This window comes from Streptopelia decaocto (genome assembly GCF_964273445.1).
Source record: "Streptopelia decaocto genome assembly, chromosome: 8".
NCBI classification, from domain to species: Eukaryota; Metazoa; Chordata; class Aves; order Columbiformes; family Columbidae; genus Streptopelia; species Streptopelia decaocto.
The window spans coordinates 2,535,330-2,560,054 of NC_138662.1; the positions used below are offsets into that span (position 1 = coordinate 2,535,330).

General features: G+C 43.1%; 1 protein-coding gene across 2 annotated transcripts in view; it reads left to right on the plus strand.

The window, feature by feature from the left end:
* The window catches only part of BICD2 (BICD cargo adaptor 2), a 90,365-nt gene that overhangs the window by 64,395 nt on the left and 1,245 nt on the right, over positions 1 to 24,725 (plus strand). Inside the window, exons 3-7 of one of the 2 annotated variants that reach the window (XM_082060109.1) lie at positions 2,850 to 3,002; positions 5,285 to 5,737; positions 6,715 to 7,734; positions 8,756 to 8,907; positions 21,404 to 24,701. In XM_082060109.1, the coding sequence (XP_081916235.1) occupies positions 2,850 to 3,002; positions 5,285 to 5,737; positions 6,715 to 7,734; positions 8,756 to 8,907; positions 21,404 to 21,710 (2,085 nt within the window). In that variant the 3' untranslated portion in view covers positions 21,711 to 24,701. Of the gene's footprint in view, positions 1 to 2,849; positions 3,003 to 5,284; positions 5,738 to 6,714; positions 7,735 to 8,755; positions 8,908 to 21,403; positions 24,702 to 24,725 lie in introns of those variants that run through there. The other variant, XM_082060110.1, reaches the window with a different exon arrangement.

Sequence of the window (24,725 nt, forward strand, 5' to 3'; positions counted from 1 at the left end):
AAGAAAATGCTAAGAGCAAACTGAATGTGCAGCTTGCTAAACAGCCAATAAATCTAGGTTATATCTTCCTTGCCCAGTCAGGGAACAAGGGAGCTATTTTTAAATCTGCCCTTCCTGTACACGCATTGAAATAGAATGATTTTTCTTGTGCTAGGCAGAGCACGGCGATACTTTTGCATTAAATAATGGGCTCTTACTGTTGCTCTGAGTTAAACGGGCAAGACTGGACAGAAACCGTTCTTTCTCAAAAAAGACTGGCTCCAGTGATTTCTCCAGGCACTGACCTCTGCAAAGATTAAATTATCCAGGGAGGAGGAGGAGCAAAGCAACCCCTGAATGGTGGGGAGAGAAGCTGCCAAAAAGCTTTGTGGGAGGTCTTCCATTGCATTCCACTTGCTTGGGAATGGGGGGAAATTACAGATAAGATCTCCTAATTTGTATGAAACACAGTTTGATGTAAGAGCCTTTTGCAGTCCTAATAGTTGGGATTATTCAGCTGGAGGCTCTTTCTGCCGAAGGCAAGGGGTCTTCATTGAGGTTGTTAACATGTTTGGATGTGAATTCACATCAGCCTGTAGCCCTCAGCTCCCTGTGCCGCAGGTTCCCTGTGGCCCGGGGTTTGTGCGAAGACGGAGCCTACACTTGCTCAGGTGTGCAATATGGGATGTGACAGGTTTTCATGGGCATCGTTGTACTGTAGTGTCTTGTTTCAGCAATGAATGCTTATTTTAGCTTTTCACTCTGCTGGGAAGTAGTGTTCCTCATTGCTAGAAATAAACTGGCAAGTTTATATAGTCTAATCTCTACCTGATGTGTGAGGGAGCTATAATTTAAATTATCGGTCTTAACAGTTGCAGGTGATTCTGTGTTTGTGTTCGGCACATGCCAGATCCGAGTCCTGGCATATGTTCCTGCCACAATCATTTCCTTTATCTCTCACCTCTCTGTAGGAACCTGTTAATACCTGTTGTATTGCTTCTGCGCACTCGCAGGAGGAGCGAGACCACATCTTACTCATTGCTGACATTCTCGTTTCTAACCAGAAAGGGAGAACACAGCAGAATCTGAGTTTGTATACCAGAGGATTAAGCTTTCTTGGCTCGGCTGCTGGATAGATGAAAACAGAAAGAACATAGCATAACCTAAGCAGCCGAATTGATGGGATGCCTCTTTCATGAGCTCGTGTTTGCTTTGAGCCGATTTAGAACTGTTTGGAAAACCATCCTGTCACTTCACATGCATGGCTGCTAAAATATCTGGATACTGTTTTTATAGGGAACTGTATTGCCTGTCTCTGATGATATTTACACTGATGTTTTCGAACATATTTTTCACTTTGTTTTAGTTAAGTATTTGAAGGTGTGGACAGAAGGAAAATAATGTTGGAAAAAATAGAGCTAGCTACAGTGAACCATTCACATAGCTGGATAAGTGCTAGCTTGATTTAATTGTCCATATATATTCACAAAAGATCTGAAGATCATTGTACACCACTATATTGATTTTTACTTCTTATCTATCCCAAAACAATGGTGACTTTTTGGTTAAAATTTTTTTAAGGTAATACGTAAGTCTTGGGGCCGAGAGGAGCGAACATTTTATAAGTCAACCACAGTTGCTATTTCTTTCTACCTGGGATCCTGGATTTGAGCTTTAACTCAGTGTCTCTCTCCAGAAGGATTCATTACAACACGTGGCCAAATTATTGCACTGGGCATAAAGAAAAGATCTCTTGAAAAGCAGCAACAAATACATGTCCAAGTAAGAATACCTGAAGTCATCTGAATCTGTCTTTCTCTTGTGAAAAGACCCTTCATATTTAAGCATTAACAGATTTAGGCATTGACTTCTGATCTGGAAAACTACTGTTTGGTGCTTACAGCCAGTGAGACAACGTAGGTGTGAGTGCTGCTTTCCCTGTGTCGCAGTTTAACCCCTGCTGGCAAAATAACCACGACAGCCGCTCGCTCCGTCCGCTACCCCCAAATAGGGGAGAGAATCAAAAGGGAAGGGAGAAACGCGTGGATTGAGATATACACAGTTTAATGAAATAACAAAGTAATATTAATATACCACTACTGATAAAATATACATAAAATGGAAATAGAATATAAAGTAAAGGAGCACCTGGTCCTGAACAGCCGATCCCAGAGAGAAAAGAGAGATAGAGGCAGAAAGGCCCAGAGGTTGTGCGGAACAGCAGGATGGGAAAAGGCCAAACTGAAGAACATCCCAAACAGAACTCCGCTAGAACAGAGCAGACACCAGAACAGGCCTCAGTCTCTGTCTCCGTTCCCTTTAGCTGGAAGATGCTGACTCTCCTTAAATCTGAAGCCTGACACTAATGGCGTGGAATGTTCCTATTGATCGGTCTGGGTGTCAGTAAAGGTCTGTCCCATCCATGTCCCCCTGCCCAGCTGCCTCACACCTGCAGCCAGAGGCCTCAAAAAGACTGTGGCTCCCAGACAACAACAACTGAAAAACCCATTAACTCTGTCCTGGGGTGTTATTATCTTCTTGTTCTCAAACTAAATCCAAATATCGGCTGTGCTAGCTACGCAAAGGAAAGGTTTGTAACTGCGTGAAGAAAACTAATTCACTGTCAGTCAAACCAGCACACTCTGCTCACTCATTAACTTTTCTCTGAGTCAACAATGAGAATATGTAAGAGAAGCAAATACCAAAATCTAATTATTGTGTAGATGATTTGGATTTCAGTAATTTCATTTTGGAGGGAGAGGAAGAATGCCTGTTTGAATAGAATCTAATTGATTAGGAAAGATAAAATTTTGAAATTTAATTGTAGCTGACCATTTCACCATCCTTTTCGAATTTATTTGATTTTCCAGGTCAATCAGAACGTGGAAATCCAAAGGGCCCGTCTGCGAGATGATATTAAGGAATATAAATTCCGAGAAGCACGTTTGCTGCAGGACTACACTGAGCTCGAAGAGGAAAACATCTGTCTCCAGAAACAAGTGTCTGTCCTGAAGCAAAATCAGGCAAGTATTTCCAAAGAATGAGCACTGCTTGGTAGCACCAGTGAATTCCTGTGGTACAGCACGGTTCTGTCGCATCTGAACATCCAACCGCTCCTTGTCTGTGTTTGTACTACTTTTGAGAACATAAGCTCTTATCTTTTAGTACCGAGAGCTGTCACAAGTGTTTAAGTTCTTGCTGACTCTGCTTATACACAGCCGTAAGACTTCATTGCTTCTATAAGGACCTCCTAGTCCTTCCGTTGCCTTCTCTCTCTTCAATGGAAGTGACGTCTCTACCAGTCTGATTTGTTACTTGGTTTAGTCTTTTTGCTACACTAGGCTTTCATTGTCTCTTTGCAATATTCTCCATCCATCCTTCCATCCTCGTCTACTGTATCTGTAACTGGGTGTATTTCTGAGCAGATGTTTTTATTGCTGTATAGCGCTCAGGTTCTCTCTCCAGTTCTGTACTGTTCTCTTCTAGCTGCTTTCGTTACACGCGGACGACTGTTGTAGTTTCTCTGTACTGTCAGACCTGCGTGGCTACTGCTCATCTGAAAAGTCACATTTAATTGCACAATTCCAGCTATTTTCACAAATTTAGAAAACTGCATTTTTAGAACAACTCAAGAATTTCCCTGAGCTATCATTTGCAGAGATAATTAGATTAGATGTGGTCTTTGGCACGGTTCACTTTTCTTCATCTGCCAATTGGAGACTTGCTATTTTTATTCTTCAGGTACCCATCAGTCTCATTTTATACATAAAACTCAAGGTTCAATTGAGAAAACAGTATCATATTCCTGAAATAAAAGCTCTTGAAGAAAACAGTAGTGTTAACACAATTTGTTGGAGTGTGCGCATAGCAAAAGCTTTTTAGGATTTGCTTCACATTTCCTTCAGCGGTCTGAATAAAAGCTGCCCTACCGAGCAAGGTATTTGGGATACCGAATGTATTTCATTTATCTCCAGGTGAAAATCCATGTCGGTGTTTATCACTTTGGCCTCACCGCTGTGCCCGAAGGGGGTTCCATGTTGGGCCCCTTCTCACCTCGATGCCTTTGGCCTGGTGGTGCTGTTTTGAGTGCCCTGACGCCGTGCGGTGGGGATGAAGGTGCCCTTGTGTCTGGGTGCAGGCTGGAAGAGACAGTGCTCTGGTAAAAACCAGCCTGCGCCGTTGTTTAATTTCATTTTTTACCTCTTTTTTTTTGCCTCATTCATTGTATTTAGAGGAGCAAGTGAAAGTTCCCAGCTCCAAGTTCACATTCTAAAATAAGAATATTGAAGAATGCTGGCATTCTGGGCCGAGCCAAGTTTAACCTCAGATGCTATCTAGGAGTTATTGACTACTGTGGTTGTGTTCTGGAACCTTCCAAAATAGACTGCGATCTTAAATATTTTTGCTCAGCAGACATATATAGAACCAAGAGCTAATTCCTTTCATGGCCATGGGTTATTTCATTTTCTACCTTGTCCTAATCCTACTTGATTAACTTTATTAAGCTTTAATTATCACACTGACATAACTAGAAGAAAACATCACGTTTTCCCAGGCTTAACTTGCAAAACTGAATTAACATGATTGGATCCTGGTTTTTAAGTCAGGTGTGGTTCAGCGCTACCAGACTGGTGTATGTTGGCATCTCAAACTCCTTCAGCAGTTGGCAAAAATCAATAGGATTGTATATCTATCGTGTGGTATCTTTTCCTTCCTTTGTTTCAAGGCGAGGAAAAGAATTTTGCAGGTAAAAACTTATAACATGCCATCAAATTTCATGTAGCAGCACTATGAGTCTGAAGTGTAGAGCCCAAATTGTAGTCCTCTCAAGATACGTTGAAATAATAAACCATTTTATTTTTAATGTATAAAAGCAGAGCTTGATTGCTCGGTGCATCCCAACAGTTTTAAGCGCAGTGTCCTGTTGTAGCAGCTTTGCGACGCCGGGTTTTGGAAGTTTGAGCTTGAGTTTGTGGGAAGGTTGGCCAAGAAATTTGTTAATCAAACAGAGAAAGCGTTTGCATAATGTGCTGGGAAAGCCTGTTTAGTGGCGCCTCTGTATCACATGCTGTATCTCCCACCTGTCTTCATTAAGCTGGAATAGCTGCTTAAAAACTGTATTCCATGGTGTCTGTGAAGGTGAATGATGTAAGCAGTGTTTACAGTCATAGTGCCAAAACTAGACTCCAGATCTGAAAAGATTATTCTAGTCTCACCATATTTAATGAAATAATACATTCAGAAGTAAAATCACTTGATGTCTTGTGGGCATACATTTTCATTAGGGTGTTTTTTCCCCCTCCAGGTGGAGTTTGAAGGCCTGAAACATGAAATCAAAAGGCTCGAAGAGGAAACGGAGTTTCTCAACAGCCAGCTGGAAGATGCCATTCGGCTGAAGGAGATCTCGGAGCGGCAGCTGGAGGAGGCCTTAGAGACCCTGAAGACAGAGCGGGAGCAGAAGAACAACCTTCGTAAGGAGCTCTCCCACTACATGAACATCAACGACTCCATGTACAACAGCCACCTGAACATCTCCCTGGATGGACTGAAGTTCAGTGATGAAGCCACGGAGCCCAATAATGATGAAATCATGAATGGATTGGAACAAAACTGCCTCAGCAAGCTCAGCAATGGCAAGAATAGTACATCAACGCCCAAGAAAAATGAAAGCTTCCCTCCAGCCCCCAGTCTGGTTTCAGATCTTTTGAGCGAATTAAACATTTCTGAAATCCAGAAGCTGAAACAACAGCTCGTACAGGTAGATGGGTTTCCTAAACAACTGGGTATTTCCAAATAGCTGCTAGAGTCGTTTTGTACCGTAATTTCAGTCGTTTGATATCTCACATGGCCACCATACGGTATGAACTGTATTTGTAAAGGCTCTGATTGATGTAGAAGTTGAGGATGTTAAATGTTTGTCAGTGGAAATCCATAGCGCTTGTTTTGAATGCAAAGAAGCTGGCAGTCACGTAAGCTGTTTGGAGGAGGGTTGTACTGCATCTTCTATGCAGCACATGCTCTGTATACTCGTTATGTCACTAGCGAGAAAGGTAGTATTTTGTTCCAAAATTGACAGTTCCTCCAGTGATCTTCATGAAAAGGACTTTTGTGCCCCATAACAAGTTTCTTTAATTAGTTCAAAGAACTTGAAGTTTTAATCAGTACCAAGCACTTCTGTGTTATATTTGTGCTATTTGGAGGATGGAGGGGTTGAAACAAGGTCGATATTTGTGTTGCCTAGAAATGTTTTCTCGTTATTTTGCCAAGCATTTTTAAAGTGTTCTATAAGAAAAAGCCTTTGTGGAAAAAAAAAAAAAAGATGGATGTTCTCAAAATGAGAACTTTGAGAGGAGAAACTTCAAAAGTTTAAGTACTTCTGAGTCTTTGATGAAGCTCTGAGCTTCCACCATAGACTAGCTGCATGTTTTCTAATATTTACTTAATAATTTGCAAGATAACAGTAAAAATTAGCTTATCTTCAGCTGAAAGGTTGTTTTCACAATGGGACCATCAGCTAGGGAAGAAAAGTGTAAAAATGTGCATTTTGAAGTGGAAATGAGTAAGAATTGGCAAGGTACGGTAGCTTCAGAATAAATTAAGCAGCCTTTTCCATAATGTGCACGTGATCAGATTTCTGTAACCATATGGACCTCGGCTAAGTTGCTGTCTCTTAGAATAAAAACACGTAGGTGATACAGTTCCCTTTACATACATGTCTGTGTTCATGCATTTCAGATGGAAAGAGAAAAGGTGAACTTGTTAACAACGCTGCAGGAATCTCAGAAGCAGCTGGAAAATACCCGGGGGGCCCTGTCAGAGCAGCATGAGAAAGTCGGCAGGCTCACAGAAAACCTGAACGCGATGAAGAAGCTCCAGGTCAGCAAGGAACGTCAGTCTGCCCTCGACAATGAGAAGGACCGAGACAGCCATGAAGATGGAGACTATTATGAAGTTGATATCAATGGGCCAGAGATCCTGGAGTGCAAGTACAAAGTGGCTGTGGCAGAGATTACTGACCTAAAAGAAGAGCTTAAAAGTCTTAAGGCCAAATACAAAGAGTGTGAGTCTAAGTATGAGGAAGAGAAGAACAGATACGAGACTGAGAGCCAAGCTCTCACTGAAAAGATCACCTCGCTAGAAAAATCCAGTCGGCATGATAGAGAACAGGTGGCCAGGCTGGAGAAGGAGCTGAAGAAAGTCAGCGATGTTGCTGGAGAAACGCAGGGCAGCCTCAGTGTGGCCCAAGATGAACTGGTCACCTTCAGTGAAGAACTGGCCAATTTGTACCACCACGTCTGCATGTGCAACAATGAAACTCCAAACAGAGTGATGCTGGATTACTATAAGGAAGGTAAAGGCGGACGCAGTAGTCCAGAGACCAAGGGAAGAAGGTCGCCCATTCTTCTTTCTAAAGGGCTGTTAACTATAGAGCTAGGAAAGGCAGAGAACGGGAGCGGTGACAGCAGCCCATCTCCAGTGTCATCTCTGCCATCTCCCGTGTCGGATCCTCGGAAAGAACCAATGAACATTTACAACTTGATCGCGATAATCCGGGATCAGATCAAACACCTGCAAGCTGCCGTGGACAGAACAACTGAGTTGTCCAGGCAGCGTGTTGCCACTCAAGAGCTTGGGCCAGTGGTGGACAAAGACAAGGAGGCTCTCATGGAGGAAATCCTGAAGCTGAAGTCCTTGCTGAGCACCAAGAGAGAACAGATAGCGACGCTGAGAACTGTGCTGAAGGCCAACAAACAGGTAACCAGGTCTCACAGATAGGGAGGTTGTAGAGTCGGGGAATTAGGTCACAAAGATAAGAGAATTTATCACACCGCTGTACTTTCAACTCAGGGAGGCTTTTGTTGCTGCTGTTTGTTTGGTCCGCTGCACGCTGGGGCTTTCACTGCCTTCTGCTGGTCACACACTCCTGAGACTTTTTATTATAGCTGCAGTCTGCTGCTGTCTGGATTATATCAGATTGTATTTAATGTAAGACACCTAAAATGAAGAAGTAAATCTTATTTTCTGCTTGAAAGAATTCCAGTAGTTACCCTTAAAAGAGTTCTTAAGCTTGTGTACCCTCTCAAATTTCAAAATAAAAGGAAGCCTTTCAAGATGAGGATGTGATAGAAGAACATGGTCCAAATAATAGGGGTGAGAGGTAAAATTAGTCTTTGGGGATTGGGCTGTGCTATTTGATACATACTAGCAGTGCAGGAGATGGAAATAACAGCCATTAGGACACCATGTGACATGCCTCATTGTTTCCTTTAAAGTAATGTAAGTTGCAGTTGCAGAAAAGGTATTGTGTTGTTTAAGAAGTATATACATACTTTCAGCTTTCTTTTGCATATTTATTTTAGTAAAGGTGCCCCAAAATGCAAGATAGGTAAAATGCTCTAAGGGTTAGAGAACTGTGCAAGTGATTGATGAATGCGTTTAAGTATAGAGATAATAAATAGACTTTATATATGTACCACAAAGAACAGTTTAATTTCTTTTAGTAGCTGGAGATGAGTGTCACTAAATTTATATTCTGTAACTCCCTAGATGCTGCTGCAGAGTTAATGGGAGTAGGAGACCCATATGTCTGCTCTGTTTCCAGTGTTAAAACATGAAATTTTATTTAATTTGTACAAGAAAAGTTGACTAGAAGTTTAACATTCCAGTGCAAAGTAAATGTTTGATTATGTGAACAGTGATTAAAAATGTTTTAGCCAGCCACTTGGTGAAGAGTTTCATTAACTGGTACGTTTCTATTCTTCTTGGTAACCAACAGACTGCGGAGGTAGCCCTTGCCAACTTAAAAAGCAAGTATGAAAACGAGAAAGCTATGGTTACAGAGACAATGATGAAGCTGCGAAATGAGTTGAAGGCTTTGAAAGAAGATGCTGCGACCTTCTCTTCCCTGAGGGCAATGTTTGCTACAAGGTAAAGAACGTATGAACTCGGCAAAATGGCGTTCCTTGCTTGTTTGGGGAAGAGCGGAACATCTGCCCGCCTCCCCATGCAGAGTGGCAGGGTGGGCTCTCTTTGCTTACAGTGTCTGTCTGTGATATATTCCTATTGCTGAGGAAAATGCCAGGGATATAGAATGTTGCTACAAACTAAGAAGTTGTGGCAGTATGTATTTCATGTGGGTGCAAGATTATCCCTGGTTCTTGAAGCCACTATCTTTGAGAAGAAATGACATTTAACAATGCAAAATGAGCGTTTGTTCCACAATGGAGATGGGACTCTGCTTGACCTGTAATGATCCAGAAAAAAAGTAAAGATGTTGCAAACATCTTACTGTCAGATTGTCCATCTTGCAGTTGAATGTTGAGGCAACAGCATCACGTTACAGAATCTAGATCTGCTTCACAGCTCAGGAACGTTCAGTTGGTCCTGGAAAACGGGAAAAGAAAAAGCTTGATTTCAAAGTTGTCAGACCCAGTTTAGCGGGATTCACAGGGACATCCCTGGCAATGTGCATTTGCTTGCGTATTCCATGCGTTGCCTAAAGACGACGGAGAAGGGAGACTGTAAAGGATGCTGTTGGCTGTAAGCTGGACTCTTCTTTTCAGCTGGTTCAAGGGGATGGGAGAGTCTGTATGTGCTGTGTGCTGCTTCGCTCCCTGCTTTTCTCTGGACACTTAAAAACCAACCAAAAAAACCCAAAAAAACCAAAACCAACCATGGAATGTCTGCACAGAAGGAGACTCCACAACCTCCCTGGGCAGCCTGGGCCAGTGTTCTTACTGAGAAGAAGTTTCTTCTCCTCTTTCAGTGGAACCTCCTGTGTTCCAGTTTGCACCCCTTGCCCCTTGTCCTATCACTGGTTGTCACCCAGAAGAGCCTGGCTCCATCCTCCTGACACTCCCCCTTTCCATATTGATCCCCAGGAATGAGTCCCCCCTCAGTCTCCTCTTGTCCAGCTCCAGAGCCCCAGCTCCCTCAGCCTTTCCTCACACGGGAGATGCTCCACTCCCTTCAGCATCTTTGTTGCCCTATACCAACAACACCAACAAAGGTTTTCTTTCTGTTACCTGCTAACAAGTACAGTACTAAGGAATCCCAAGGGTGTTTATGAGGATGCCTGAGGCTTTTCTGCATGTTTTTTGTGGGGCTGGTTCTGCAGCGGTTCTCCTGTTCCTTGAGTAACCTTACACTTCCTGACGATTCAGCCTTTCTCAGCAGGATCTGTGCACGTGGGTAAGCGTGGAAAGGAGAAGTGGACACCAAGGAATGCTAAAAGTTGCATTGTGGCAGCTTATTATTCTAGAGGAAGAAATGCCCTGTACAGGCTGGATTTGTCCTACTTTCTTTCCTCTCTGTCTTCCCCTTTTCTGGAGTGTAATTAATATGCAGGAATTGCAATCTCTTTTTCACTTGTAGGTCAGCTTGAAGCTGAGAGGAAAGAGAAAAAGCAAACTATTAGCTTTCAGTTGTTTTTCCTAGATGCGGATAGCTGGCTAATGACATGTAGCTGCATGTTTTCCCTGTATGTTAATTTTCCTGCCTTGGTGTGAGAGTGACTGTGAACTGGTTTGGAGAGGAGGAATTGTCAGAGAAATGCCAGAAGGGCAGTTCTCTCTGCCTTTCTCTAAGTGTATTATCTAAAGGTCAATCTTGTCCTCTTACCAGGAAGACAATAATGAAGATTCTATGGCATGGGGGAAACTGGAGGCAGAATAAAAGGTTTTTTGAAAGGAACAAAATTAAGGGCTGTACCCTGGAGCTCTGGCGGGAGCTGTGGGTGACTGGAGGCAGGAGTGAGCTCTGCTCGCAGATGCACAATCCTCAGTTCTGAATATGTGCTTTACTTAGTAACGCTAGTGAAAAAAATGAGGGACCAAGAGCAAAGGAGGATGCAAAAAGCTGAGGATGGAGTGAGTGGAGATATGGTCTGCTGAGCCTTTGCCTTGTGAGCACTTGCACTCCTGATCCTTGCATGGCAGAGAAGCAGCTGGGCCTTGGCCTTTGCATGTGGCCTGAGATGGGGCAGCTTGCACAGAGCAGGAGGAATTGCTTCTGTTTCCAGTGTGCCCTGTGCTTCAGGTGCCACAAGAGCTATCTAGACTATTAGTGCAGGTAGTGTCCAGTCCCACCTTCCCTTCCTGATCTCTGGCCAGAGAGAATCACAGAATCCCAGAATGTCAGGGGTGGGAAGGGCCCTGGAAAGCTCATCCAGTGCAATCCCCCCATGGAGCAGGAACACCCAGATGAGGTTACACAGGAAGGTGTCCAGGCGGGTTGGAATGTCTGCACAGAAGGAGACTCCACAACCTCCCTGGGCAGCCTGGGCCAGGCTCTGCCACCCTCACCAGGAACAGGTTTCTTCTCAGAGGTTTGCTGTCTTGCTGGCTGGTGAGTGCATTCCATGGCAGCTCTTGCTTCATCTCCATTTCAGGTACGGTAGGTTTGGAAGGGGTGTTCCTAGGTGCTTTGGTGAAGATAACCTCAAAAACTGCTTTGAAGTCCAATTTTTCAGGTGTGTTTCAAATATCAGAAGTATGTAACCGCCCCATTTGTCTTCCCCGTCGCAAACAACCTGCTCATGGAGCATCTCTTAGCAGCCTGCAGTAAGTCACGGTCCTTCTCTGGCCGAGAGGTTTTTATCAGCAGAGACTGATGGCAGGTGCCGGGGCCCTTACCAGGGCGATTGTTTCAGTGCTGTGCTGGGGGTGGGTGTAGCAGAGTGCTGCACACAGGGCTGTATTTTCCGCAGGAAACTGCCCGTCTCGGAGGACGCAAGAGGTCTGTAACAATACGTGAGAGTCTAAGGCTGGGCATGAATATAGTAACTGACCTAATTTCCTTTTTAAAGTAGGTTAATCCCACTAATTTGACAATACTACCAGCTATTTTTAATAGGTAATGAAAATACAATAAGACCTGAGCCTAGAGACAAAGAAAGGCTTGCAAAACACAGATGAACAGCTTCCAGGGACTGCTGCAGCCCTGTGTGCCTAAAATTAAACTGTCGTACAAAGGAATAAATCAAGATACGCTTAACATACTATAGATGTACATGCAATAGCTGTCCTGTTAAGTCCAGATTTTCTTAATCAACACACATCCCTGCTATATATGCAAACAGACTGCAGCCACTGGAAGCCAAATTTAAATCTGTCCTGTAGAGCTGAAAATTGAATTTATCTGCTTAATTTGACTGTAATAACTATTTATGTATCACTGCATTACAGTCAGACATTTTGTAGTAAAATCTCTCTTGACCAGAAAAAAAAGAAGATGCAATCACTTCTCCATTTCAAATGCAAAGAGAAGTTGAACATCACCTTTGTTTTACTTTGTCGAGTAGGTTTGTGCTTGGTAACAGGCAGCTTGGGGGCTGCAAAGCGTCAATAACCAGGCCCTGGCAATGATGCAGCAAATGTGCATTCGGATGCAGCCTTCAGCTTTATTACAAGTTGGCAACTGGTACTTCTTTCTCTTTATGGATGCCATCTGGCTCCTGCACTTTACCTGCTATCTGGAGCAGCTGTTTGAAAGAACGTTTCACAAAATAGTCTTTGTCAAAATCCATCACACCAAAGGCACTACTGCAGTTATGAGTTAATGTACTTAGCAATTTAAAACAGAATAGCTCGTATTCACATGGTTGAACACTGTAAAGAAAGCAGTCACTTTCACAGCAGAGTTGCAACGTTGAACTAGAATAATATCTGAGGTGGGCATGTTGTGTATTTTAAAGAATAAATCCTTGCAAAGTGGCAAAAGAGAATATGGCTTCACAGAAGCCACTCATCTTAGAATTTTTACCTTAGGTGGTATAAACCAATAACTAGCTTGTTTGCAAATGAAATCTACAATGGAAATACTTTACAGAATACTTTAGAATGCAGTATTTGCTCTCAGAGTTTGATCTGAGTTTTACTGCATCTCTATAACGAAAAAGTATAAAGAGCCCATATTTGCAGTTAACTCATTTCACTCAGGTCTTTGTTCAGGTACATATGAATGAAGTGTCTTTCAAAGTGTCTGAGGATGTATTGATTTTAACGTGACCAACACCTTATGTTAACAGCACCAAGGAAGGAAAAAGCAGGGAGTGAGAACAGGGATTCCCAGGCTAGAGGTGGGTACCGCTGGTGGCGTTCAGGTCGCTTCAAACCATGCTGGGGGAGCTGCTGCTCTTTGGTCCTGACAAAAACTGTTTAACCTCCAGAAATATTCGATGGTAAACAGAAATATTGATTTCTGTTTAACTCTCATTTAGTCAGTTAAGAAAATGGAAGGATATTTTTTAATACGGAACAATAGAAATCCCTACTGAAGTGTGAGGGGGGGGGGGGTTAGTAGCAAATTTGAGGTAAATGAATTCATCTTACCCTAAAACATTGTCAGAAGAAAGGCTGATTCCTTTCTTTGCTAGACAAAGAGCGTCTCCCTAGTGTTTGAGGGAACCTGAAGGAAATATGTCCTGTTTTCTAATGATGCTGGGTGGGAGTGAAGCGCAGTTTCCTTCTCTTGTAGGTCAAGATATATTTCCAGGTTGCCTCTAAGCAATTTGTCATTCAAACCGCAAGCATGTTAGAGCTCGGATTTCTTAAGATCGACTGTGGAGAAAAAAACATACTGTATCAAAACAGATGAGAAAAATCCAGGTTGGCATTTAAGCATGAGGCTTGTTTAGCTTTTCAGTAAGGAAGGAAGGAGTAAGAAGACTGTAGGTTTCTTCTGGTTGGTTGGAGGACACCTCTGAGTCTGCACTTTCCAGAATACGCTCCAATTATGAAGCACAGGTGTGCAGATTCATCAGCTGCCAATTGAGGCTTAAAGTCCTTCAAGGATGGTTAGATGAAGAGGAGGAGGCCAGTATGGCCATCGCTTCACGGCCAGGGAAAGGATACGCTGAGAAAAGCTTGTTGTGGATTGGACAAGGAGAGAGCTGAAACACAATTTTACATTTTAAAAAGAAAAAGGTTGTTTTATTGTGCTAGTCTTTTCCCTGTGTTTTATTTGCTCGAATTTGGGTAGGCGTTCTTCCAAAAATTCTGCTAAGTGTAGCAAAGGGTATATTACCATATGCAAAGTGGGTTTTCACCTTTCTCTTCCCCGTGCCATTTTTCTGTCCTTGGATACATCCTGCAAGTTCCTTGCCTGTGCCGTTGGTGAGAGGCGCCCCGTGCGCTCCCGGGAGGACGCCCCCATCTCCTCTCTGCCCGTCCCTCCCGTGGGACCGGCCGCATCCCAGCGCTCCGCTACAAAACCAAACTATTATATGAAGTTGCGTTTGTCCTGATAAACCCTGACAGGCTTAAACTGGCTCAGAGAAGTGTCTTAGGATACATCTTCGCTCCTCTGATTAAAGACACATGTTTCACAACTTGTGTATTTTTGGTTTCTTTTCCAGAGCCTGAGAACAAGCAAGAATAGTAAGAGAACAGCCATTTCTCGTCCATCTAAAATAAAGATAGAACGGTAATTAAGAAATGTAGCAGTAACAGATGTCTTTGAAAAACCAAGAACAAATGGGGACAGCCATTATTTACATCTAGGCCCAAGTTCCAGTGCTTCATAAACTAAATAAACGTAGAGACAAACTCCATAACAAGTCAGCAAGGGGACAAGTGGCCAGTGTTAGAACATACTGGAAAGACTGACAGCGTGTCACATGAGATTAAAATTACAAGATAGTACTTGTGATAAACAAACCCATGAATACACACAATAAATTAGCAGCTAGCTGTTGCTCATTAGTGGAGAAAAGGTGTTTCAAATGAATACATATGTCCGTTCAGAATCACAAAAGCTCGGTCAGTTTTCCAAATATCCAAAGCATTTGGGAAACTGTTCTTGTGTCCATGGACATCAAAGTCCTGCAGAATATAAAGGAGTTTAAATTCATGCACAGAACAGCGCACGGAACCTTTCCAGGTTGAGAATTACAGCTCAAGGGTCTTCATACTGGTCTCTGCACAGTAGAAGTATTCAGCTTCTCTAAAAATATCCCATAGGATAAACGCTCGGAGGGGCCAGACACAGAAAATGTGACTTTGAAAATTTCCAGAATGGGATTCCCAGAGGGGAATAACAGCATTTGCCTCCTATTCCTGGGGCGAGATCTAGAGGTGACGAATGACATCTGGAAAGAAAAATGTCTGGGCTGCCAGCAGCCACGTGAAAGCGAGGAGACGTCCACGCACGACAAAGGCATTTGGCTGTCTTAGAGGTGCTACAAAAAGACAGGAGTGATGTCTTGCACATAGTCATGTTTATAATAATGATGTGCCTGCTCTAGAATTTAAATGTGTCTGGCAATCAAAATATCTGCTACAAGTAATGCTGGGTATATAAAGACTCAGCCTTGGTGAAGGTGCCCGTTGTAGGTGGACCCTGAACATGGGTGGCAACGAGGAGTTTGTGCTCTTCTCCCAGTTATTTTTTGGGGTAGCTCTGTCCATTCCACTTACCTGTGTGCTTTGTTTGAACACCTGCTGCTAAGGAGTGTAAAACATGGGAGGTGTTTCCGTATATAATAGTGCTGCTGTAGAAATATTCAGAGTAAAGACAATGCCAGATGTTGCTTGTCTGCCCTTTTGTTTCTAATCGGGAGTTGCTGCAAAATACCTTATATGGGGGACTGGTGCAGAGGCAGCTACTTGTATCCATAGACTTTTAGACAGTCTTGGTTTCATTTGGCAATTAGTACGAAGTGTCAGTGTTCACAATCTGTATTAAGAACACAGTGTGTGCACAGCTCCGTGGGACGGATCCTGCACCGGCGTTACCCGCTCAGCGCAGGCTGGGGAAACATCCTGCCTGGGGCATAGCTTGGAAATTAACAATCCTGTGCCACTAGATTAGAAGTCATTTCAGCCTTTAACTATAAAAAAGAAAGGAGTTTTATTTTAAATTCTAGGACAGAATTTGCTGTAAAAGTTTATGATGTCTCCTTATTATTATTTAATAGCTTTTACTAATGGACATTGATTACACATGGCTGATGATAAACATTCTGGAAAACTACAGCTTGTTATAAACTAGTCTCAGTTCTTGGTGAAAATCCCAATGGTTTATATGAATAAAGGTCATAGCATTTATTCCGTTCAGATCTGCAACTCAGGTGAGTTTTCAGTGTGTGAGGTATTGAGGAAGGAATTACAAATCAGCAATTGACTAAGGTTTCCATAGATACTCCCTTGAAGTTGTTTATCTGTAATCCTAATTTGCCTAAATCTGCTGTAAACGTAGGGCCGTGGTGGGGTCACCTGCGTCTGCCCCACAGGGCAGAGTTGGGGCCACCTTCTGAAAGGAGACTCGGGAGCTTCGTTACCGTCTCATAATCTTCCTGCGTTCATCCTTTGTAATACAAAATTGTCCGTTTCTCTGCAGATGAGCTCGTTTTCACAAGGGGTCGACGTAAGGGAGTGTGTGGGGGCAGTGTTAAAATTCACTCTTCCTATTAATTTCTAATATAAAGATTCAGTTTGAAGTAGCGAGTGGCCGATATCCCTTATAGCCGAACGCAGCCAGTGCTCATTTACACATCGTTTTAACCGCTTCTCTGCTAATATAGTTCCCAGTTTTTAATAAAGCCAAAAATTGCTATTGAATCTTCCATGTTTTAACTTCTTATGTAGGTTGACAATTTAATCTTTGGCTATAGGAGCTGGTGCTTCTCTGAACAGGCCTTCTCTGTCACATCTGCCTTGGAAGTTGTCACACGGCCCTTGCATTGATTGCAGAGGAGGAGGGGAAAGTATCATTATACCCAGGTGCATTTGGGGACGTTTTATTTTATCCCAGAACAGATCTTGATTCAGTAGTGAATTTAGCTGTATGTTTTATATAGTATAGTACATGCTAAAGCTTCAATAAAATAAGGGACAAATGGCATTTGTGGGAAGCAGTGGTGTGCAGCTTTCAATAATTTGGCTTCAGATAGTGTTTTAAATGATTTAATTTTTTTCTCATCATTATGTTTAACATGCAGGATATTTCTTTCCTCTGTGTAGAAGTTTGGGTTAGCTAGCGGTGTTTTTAAAAGCCTGGTTGATGTTTCCTTAAGCTCCTTTTTTCATCGTTGTTAATTACCAGTCATAAGAAAACAGGCAACATCAAAGCCCTCTGTTCACAATCCACTTTAAACTGCGAATGTGTGAATATACAACAGGCTTACACTAATTTCTTATTCTTCTTTAAAGCATGAAAGCTCCATTATTTGCTTTCAGAGATGTTTTTAAAACAAAGGCATTTTCTCTTCCGACCTTCTAATGATTTTTCGCATTGAATATACAGCGGGGAAGTAGCTCAGCACATGTCAAATGAAATTGTAAAAGGGAAGGATCTTTTATTATAGCTGCAAAGCAGCAAAAATATAGATAACACAAAAAATATGCTGCCGTTGGTACTACTACTATTAGTTTGCATTAAGCTAAGTAGTGCTAGGGGCTCTGTTGCCCTATATGCTTAGAGAGGGTAATTTTTTTGAGCAAATAAAACGGGGAGTCAGGAAGGCAGACGGTGAATGGGACAGGTCCCCATCCCCTGTGCAGGGAAACCCGTCGGAGAGCGGCTGCGTTTGGGGCTGGAGCGATTCGTCTGACCGAAAGGTCGGGAAAAGAGGATCAGGATGCCCAATCTGTGCGGAGTCATAGTTATCAGCCCTGCCTCCCCAGTCCTCACCGGTGTATGGGAGAACAGTTGCTCAGGTGCAGTAAAAACTACTGGTAACGCTTCCTTTTGGTTGGAAAGGAAGGGAAAACTCCCTGTGCGGAGTTTTATGGAAAAAAAAGAAGCTAATTTAGAGATCTGAAGTAGTGAATGCCATGTAATTTCTGAGGAGAGTCGTGTGATGTTTTAAACCTTTGTGCTTGATGAGATAATGACTTGCTACAATAACCTTTTGGAGGCAAACTCGTGGCTTTAATTATAGCCTGGCTCACATGAAAATGATTTTGCTGCCTCGTAGCCTCTGACCAGCATTTCTGTGTTAGAGTCAGCTATCGGGTTTGGCACAACTCGCTGTGTTTGATCAAGAGGCATTAGAGGAACATCAGAAACGTTTAGAGAAGACGATTAAGGGACATTAGCGAGACTGTGTGGGAAATCCCTACTCTGCTTTACTGAAATGGATTCGCTTTTTTTTTCCGTAATGTCTTATTTTGTTTTCTGTTCCTAAGTGGGGTGGGGTGGGGGGAGAAATCTGCCCCTCTTGCCTTGGGGATACATTTTGATTCACAAGAAGGGATCTGGGAAAGGGGAAAAACCTCCCCCTTATTTTGTCTTGCCCAAATCTCTTGGCAGGGTAGTACTGAGAATGAAACCGGGGTGATGGGGACAGGTCACTGTGCTGCCAGATCGTGTTTTCCTGAAGCACTTGCATTATGTTCCTCAAGGAATTGGTGCCGTTTTCTGGACATTCCCCTGGTTTGCAGCACTGGAGCTTTGAAGGAGTCAGGTTTGAGGTGTGAGTAGAAAAGAAAGCAGAAAGGTAACTTGTGATATAGCCAGACTTGCACTTCTCACCTCAGATGTAACGATTCTGTTTGAAAACTGGGAGGAAATCCCATAGCCCTCAGGCCTCCCAGTAATGTTCAGTCTGTGCCTTATGTACAATAGCTTTTATCCATTGTAAATAACTGTTCAATGAGCAAAACAACAAAGAGCATTTTCTATAGAGTTTAGAAGAGCTGAAGAAAGAAGAATGAACTATTTATAAAGAAAAAAATAGTAGAGTACCCCCAACTCACTCTTTGGTCATCAGCATGGGGTGGGTTGGTTGGTTGTTTAATTTCAAATGAAATTTCCACTATATTTCAATGTTTTTTAAAAATCTTAATAAAAAGAAAGTAGGCAGTGCAGAGTTACGCCAGGCAGAGGAGCCTAAGTCAGTTAAGTGGAATCTTTACAATATTTCTCTCAAACGTTTTTGCTTTCCTCTTCGTTTTTAAGCTGGTGACCCAGCATTATATCCTGGTCACCTCCAATGTCTTAATCCAGTGTTTACTTCTAGCTGTAAAAAGAATCCTTTTGTCTCTTGGGAAGGAAGAGACAATTCTATATTGAACAATCTTTGAAACTCAGGGAAGTATAAGGAATTCTAAATTCCTCAACCCCCCAGAAAAGAAGATAGGTGTCTGATCACAGAAACACAGGATGTCAGGGGTTGGAAGGGCCCTGGAAAGCTCATCCAGTGCAATCCCCCCATGGAGCAGGAACACCCAGATGAGGTTACACAGGAAGGTGTCCAGGCGGGTTGGAATGTCTGCACAGAAGGAGACTCCACAACCCCCCTGGGCAGCCTGGGCCAGGCTCTGCCACCCTCACCAGGAACAAGTTTCTTCTCATCTTTCAGTGGAACCTCCTGTGTTCCAGTTTGCACCCATTACCCCTTGTCCTGTCACTGGCTGTCACCAGAAGAGCCTGGCTCCATCCTCCTGACACTCCCCCTTTCCATATTGATCCCCAGGAATGAGTCCCCCCTCAGTGTCCTCTTGTCCAGCTCCAGAGCCCCAGCTCCCTCAGCCTTTCCTCACACGGGAGATGCTCCACTCCCTCCAGCATCTTGGTGGCTGCGCTGGACTCTCTCCAGCAGTTCCCTGTCCTGCTGGAACTGAGGGGCCACAACTGGACACAAGATTCCAGGTGTGGTCTCCCCAGGGCAGAGCAGAGGGGCAGAAGAACCTCTCTGACCTACTGACCACCCCCTTCTAACCCACCCCAGGTCCCATTGGCTTCCTGGCCACAAGGGCCCAGTGCTGGCTCATGCTCATCCTGCTGTCCCCAGGACCCCCAGCTCCTTTTCCCCTACACTGCTCTCCAACAGGTGGATGTTCTAGGGCAGCAGGGCAGGACTGTTATGCCCCCAAGATCTATTCTCATATTTTCCGACTTCCCAAGGCTGTTTCTGTCCACGTTCCTCCGCTGGTGACCGGGTGAGGTCCGGCCCTTGCTCTGCTCCCACGCCCTGAGGCGGGAGGGCTGGTTCTGCCCTGTAAGGCCCGTCTGGCTGTGAAGAGGAACGGGCAGCTCTGGGCTTCTAGCAAATCTAAGCTTCCGGGGTTTGTTTTCTAAAAAGCGAAACCCCTGACACGCTGCACAGTACGAGAGAGACCGTGCTGGGCGCCAGAGACTCGGGAGAACAGGTTCCCGCTCCTCAGCGCCCTGAGCTCCCTCCCTCCTCAGCGCCGAGCTGCAGCACACGGTGTTCACACGGGTTTTAGATGAATAGTTCTGGATTGTTGGTTATTCTCCATATGTATTAAAAAAATAACATTCTATTTTTTCCTTTCCCTTCTTTCTTCCCAAGCAAATATAATTAGGAGTATAGGCCTACTCCTGCTATTTGAAATCAGGGAGAGCAGCGTTCAGGACTTGACAGTATAAGCACAGCTGGTAAATCTGTATGTGAATGCAGTTTGGTTTTGTAGTGGTGGTGTTTTGTTGTGGGGTTTTTTTCCCTAGCCTGCTCTTTTTTTTTACTTAATGATGACAACTGTCCCTTAAAGTCGGGGGGATTCCATTTTGATGTTAAAAGGAACTTCTCTGCTGAAATTTTTGCTCTTATGAAGAAGCTGTATTTTACAGACGTGGCCATTGTGGATTCCAGCTGGTACTTATGAATATTTATTTTCCTATCCATATGTATAATTTATCTTCCACGTGCAGTAAATACACGTCTCCATGTAAAGACATTAATTTTTTTAAGCTGTTCACGATACACTGTGCAAGTTAAATAGCACCCAATCTCAGTGAAAATGACTGTAAATGAAACAGCTTCCCTGCAGGGTTCCCAGCAACACTCTGTTCCTTTGTCTAATTGTCTTAAATTTAATTTTGGTAGTGAACTTGCTATAGATTAAACAGCAATAAGTCACTATTTGTAGAATATGTACATAAGGAATCAGAGCAGGTTAAAGCAGAATTATGAAAAAACGCTCGTTTTTAACAATGCTGTTCAGTCACCACTGCAAGTTTGCTATTCAAACTCTATGTCTAGAGTATCAAACTACAAGGTTCAGGTGCTCATCAGATGGTTTTAATAGCTATTTTAGTAACAGTCATTTTACAGCACTCCTGGTATTCCCCCAGAGTCCCTGTGCAGCCTGAAGCCCAGAACCGTTACGGTCTCTGTGTGAACACAGACAAAAGTGATTTCCACGCTCGCTGTGGAAAGATCTTGGCAGCCTTCAGACAGGAGCACTTCTGTTTCAGGCTCCATACCTTCATTATCTATGGATGCTGTTAATTATAGCACATCTCGAGAGGTGTGAACGGAAGTGCCGAGTGTGGGATTCTAAGAAACCCAGTGGAAAGTAATCACAATTTTCTACAGGTTTGGTTGAAGTTCATGTTTAAAAGCATGTGTATGCAAGCAACTGCAGAGCTGTCACTCTGCTAATAGCAGCCAGACACAAGGGATTCGTGTTTTATAGAGGGAAACAGGATGGCTAAAGATGAACGTATCTCGTTGCAGATGTGACGAATACGTCACACAGCTGGATGAAATGCAGCGGCAGCTGGCGGCAGCCGAGGATGAGAAGAAGACTCTGAACTCCTTGCTGCGGATGGCTATCCAGCAGAAACTGGCACTGACCCAGCGCCTGGAGCACCTGGAGCTGGACCACGAGCAGTCCAAAAGGGTGCGCACAAAATCCGCCTCCAAGGCCAAGAGCAGTAACCCCAGCGTAAGTCACGTTCGGTCCTGTGGAGACAGGTCTGAAGGATCTGTCCTTAACAACCAGGTTTTTTGTAGCGAGAAATACAAAATCTATTGTGACTAGGACACGTGTGTAGAAAAAAAATCGTATTATGCATCTTATTTTATGCTGTAACTGTCAGCGTAAATCCCCACTATCTAATGTCGCAGTGAGTTGACTTGTACTAGTATGTTGTTGAACCAGGTAATACAAATTGTATTATGGTGGTCTTAACTGTAACGGATTCATAAGTATGGGGATGCTATTAACAAGTTAACAGTGGAAAGGAATTAGCTTTTTCCACAATTAACATGTATGGGTTTTGCTGTTTATGGTAAGTGTTAAAAGAGTACACCTGATAGAGTATATCGGGTGCTACTGATTGTAGTTTGTGTAGGCACAGACGTGATCCTTTCTCCAGGGTTGCAGCATACTTCAATAAATGCGGTCACAGACAGAAACGAACAGAAAACCTTCCTTGTTATTGTGGCTGAAGAAGTGGTGAAAAGCAGATGTTAAAATTAGAGGTTTGTCTTGAAAATGCAGAGCATTTTGAAACTGGAACCAAACTTCATTTGCCTATTGTGGCAGATATTGAGAACTTGCTGTCATATCACCACTGACCAGAGTCCTAAAGCTTTTATGGGCTATAAAAGCTAGAAAAAGCTTGGTAGGGTACGTTATTTACACTCTGCTTCCCTCTCTTCAGAGGGTTAACCAGAAGAAACTTGCACATTTCTATTTAAAATATGCAATATTTACCCCATCTGATATAAAACTTTAACTTTGAAGAATTGGGATCCTACCTGGTAGACAGTTCCACTTTAAGAAGTTATGCTGTGGAAAAGCGTCATGTCCTGAAAGGATCTTTGTGGTCTCGTGTTGCTCCTTGCAAGCGTAACACTTGGAAAGCATCTGTTTTATATATTACTGTAGCCACACAACCTATATGTGTAGAATTAATGTGACTATGGTCTAGTATTGTCGGTCACAAACCAGTTTTTCTCAGCTAGCAGTATTAATTGAAATAGGGTAGTATTTCAGAGCTCTGATCATTTTTTTTAATTACACAAACGAAATTGCATTCCTTATGCAAGCAGATGTTTCACAGGGCTCTACATTATAGGCACAGGAAATTGAACCAGATCATCCTGCTGATAATTATTTATGAAGTAGCTTAGCGTAGATATTAATCTTTACAAACAAATAAACCATCGTCTGCTATTGACGTTTTAAGGAGCCTTTTTAGCCTCTTAATTACAATATGTTTGATAATATGAAAGTGTACTTCATAATTGGTGCCTACATAAGAGAAAAAGGTCGAAAACGTTGCTTCTGAAATCGTGGCAAATTCACGGAGCACAAGGCGGCACGCTTGCTTCTTCGAACCAGAGTTTCAAAGTGCCTAGCCTCACGCTTTATTTTAATGTAAAGCCCTGTTCATTTTGTACTCTTTGGAATAATTTTGTATGCCTATAGTATTACTAAAAGCAACGCGAGTCTGCTTGCTAGCGCTGTTTTCTAAAGCCATTCCAAGGTCGCTGGTGTGGCACTGCCTCATCTCACCACCATTTCTCGGAGCCGGTCGGCAGCTGCTCCTCCGCATCGCCGCTCTGCCTATAAGTAGCCAGGAGATGTCACGGTGCTAAGAGAAGGTGATAAGGAGCACAGGGAGGGGAAACTACAGGTGACTGGGGCTTCTTAGATATTGGGGGGACACAGGCAAAAGACTCTAAATTCATACAATGAGACTTGAAACAAATGGGACTAGAAACCTGGCTACAAAGCTGGGAACCATCCCAATGTCAAATGCCAGAATTGCGTTGAGAGGAGGAAAGAACCCCCTCGAGTGATGTAGGTCTAATACGTTGCTCAAACGTCACTGCTTGAGAAGTTTAAACAAATGGCAATTCTGGCTTTAGAAACTAGGCCCTGTGCGTCTATTATTACTTTTTTTTAGAAAACACTGAATTCTCCTGCATTTGAGCTTTAATATTGCAAAGAGCAGGTTTGATATTTTAGAAGTGAGACATCTTTGAACAATTTTCAATCCTGCTTTTCTCTTCTTTGCTGCACAATCTTCCAAAAGGCCTTTATTCTTCTCCTTCCTGCATTAATTGTAATTTTAAGACAGACTTGAGAAAAGCAGGCATTTGAGTGCTCACTTTCTCTGCTGCAGTAGCAACAGTGACGGTTTTGCTTCCGCTCTGGTAGGGAGCTTTTAGACAATTTTCACTGCTTCCACGTCTCTGCTGGCAGTATTTTTGGAAAATACTGATGGCAAGAAGGTGAATTGGAGAAACGAATTGAATGCATTGTTAAATTAACTAGAACCTTCTGTAAAGCTTTCAGTGTTACCAGACGGTGACTATTACTATCAGTCTTCGCTCACACTTTCAGTTCCAAGTATGAGCAATGTTGCTATTAGCCCAATAGTCTTAGTAGTCATTTCCATCTTCATTCATTTATGTGAATCTTTAAAACACAAGAAAGCCAACCTGCCCACTATTTGAGCTTGTCAAGGTGATGGTTTAACTTCTTGCAGCACCTGATCTGAACAGAAATGAGGAATGGTGGTAAGGCGACTTGATCCTGCTGTTTCTGTGTTTAGATGTTATTTAAGATTGACTCTTGTAATTCTTGGTTAACAATTTCTTGAAACGTACATTTGCTGTAAGTCTTTCGTATCACTTCCAATGGGTTGGGATAACGCATGGAGAATTTCTTAGGCCGTCACCTACCTCTGCGAGCAGGCTCCTCGGGACGCTGTTCTCTGCATGATCCGCTGACCCGCATGTTTCTGGAGACCTGAAGCTTCACTGGAAATGTTCCTTGCACATTCACGGCCGTTAACTTGTGCTTCAACAGCAAAGCTTTATTCAGTACTTGTAAGAAACCTTCTTTCTGCAAAGCTGCTGCTTCCAGGCGAAGCGCGTCGAGCCTTGTCCAGCTTGGGGAGCCCCTTCCCACCCCACCCACCTAACAGCCCCCAGCCCACTAACCCGCTTGCGCAGCACTTGTGGCTTCAGTTCTTTAATAGAGAAATAAACAGTGTTGTTGGTTTGTTTTTTCCCTAATGCTCTTTTATTTTTCCGTTTT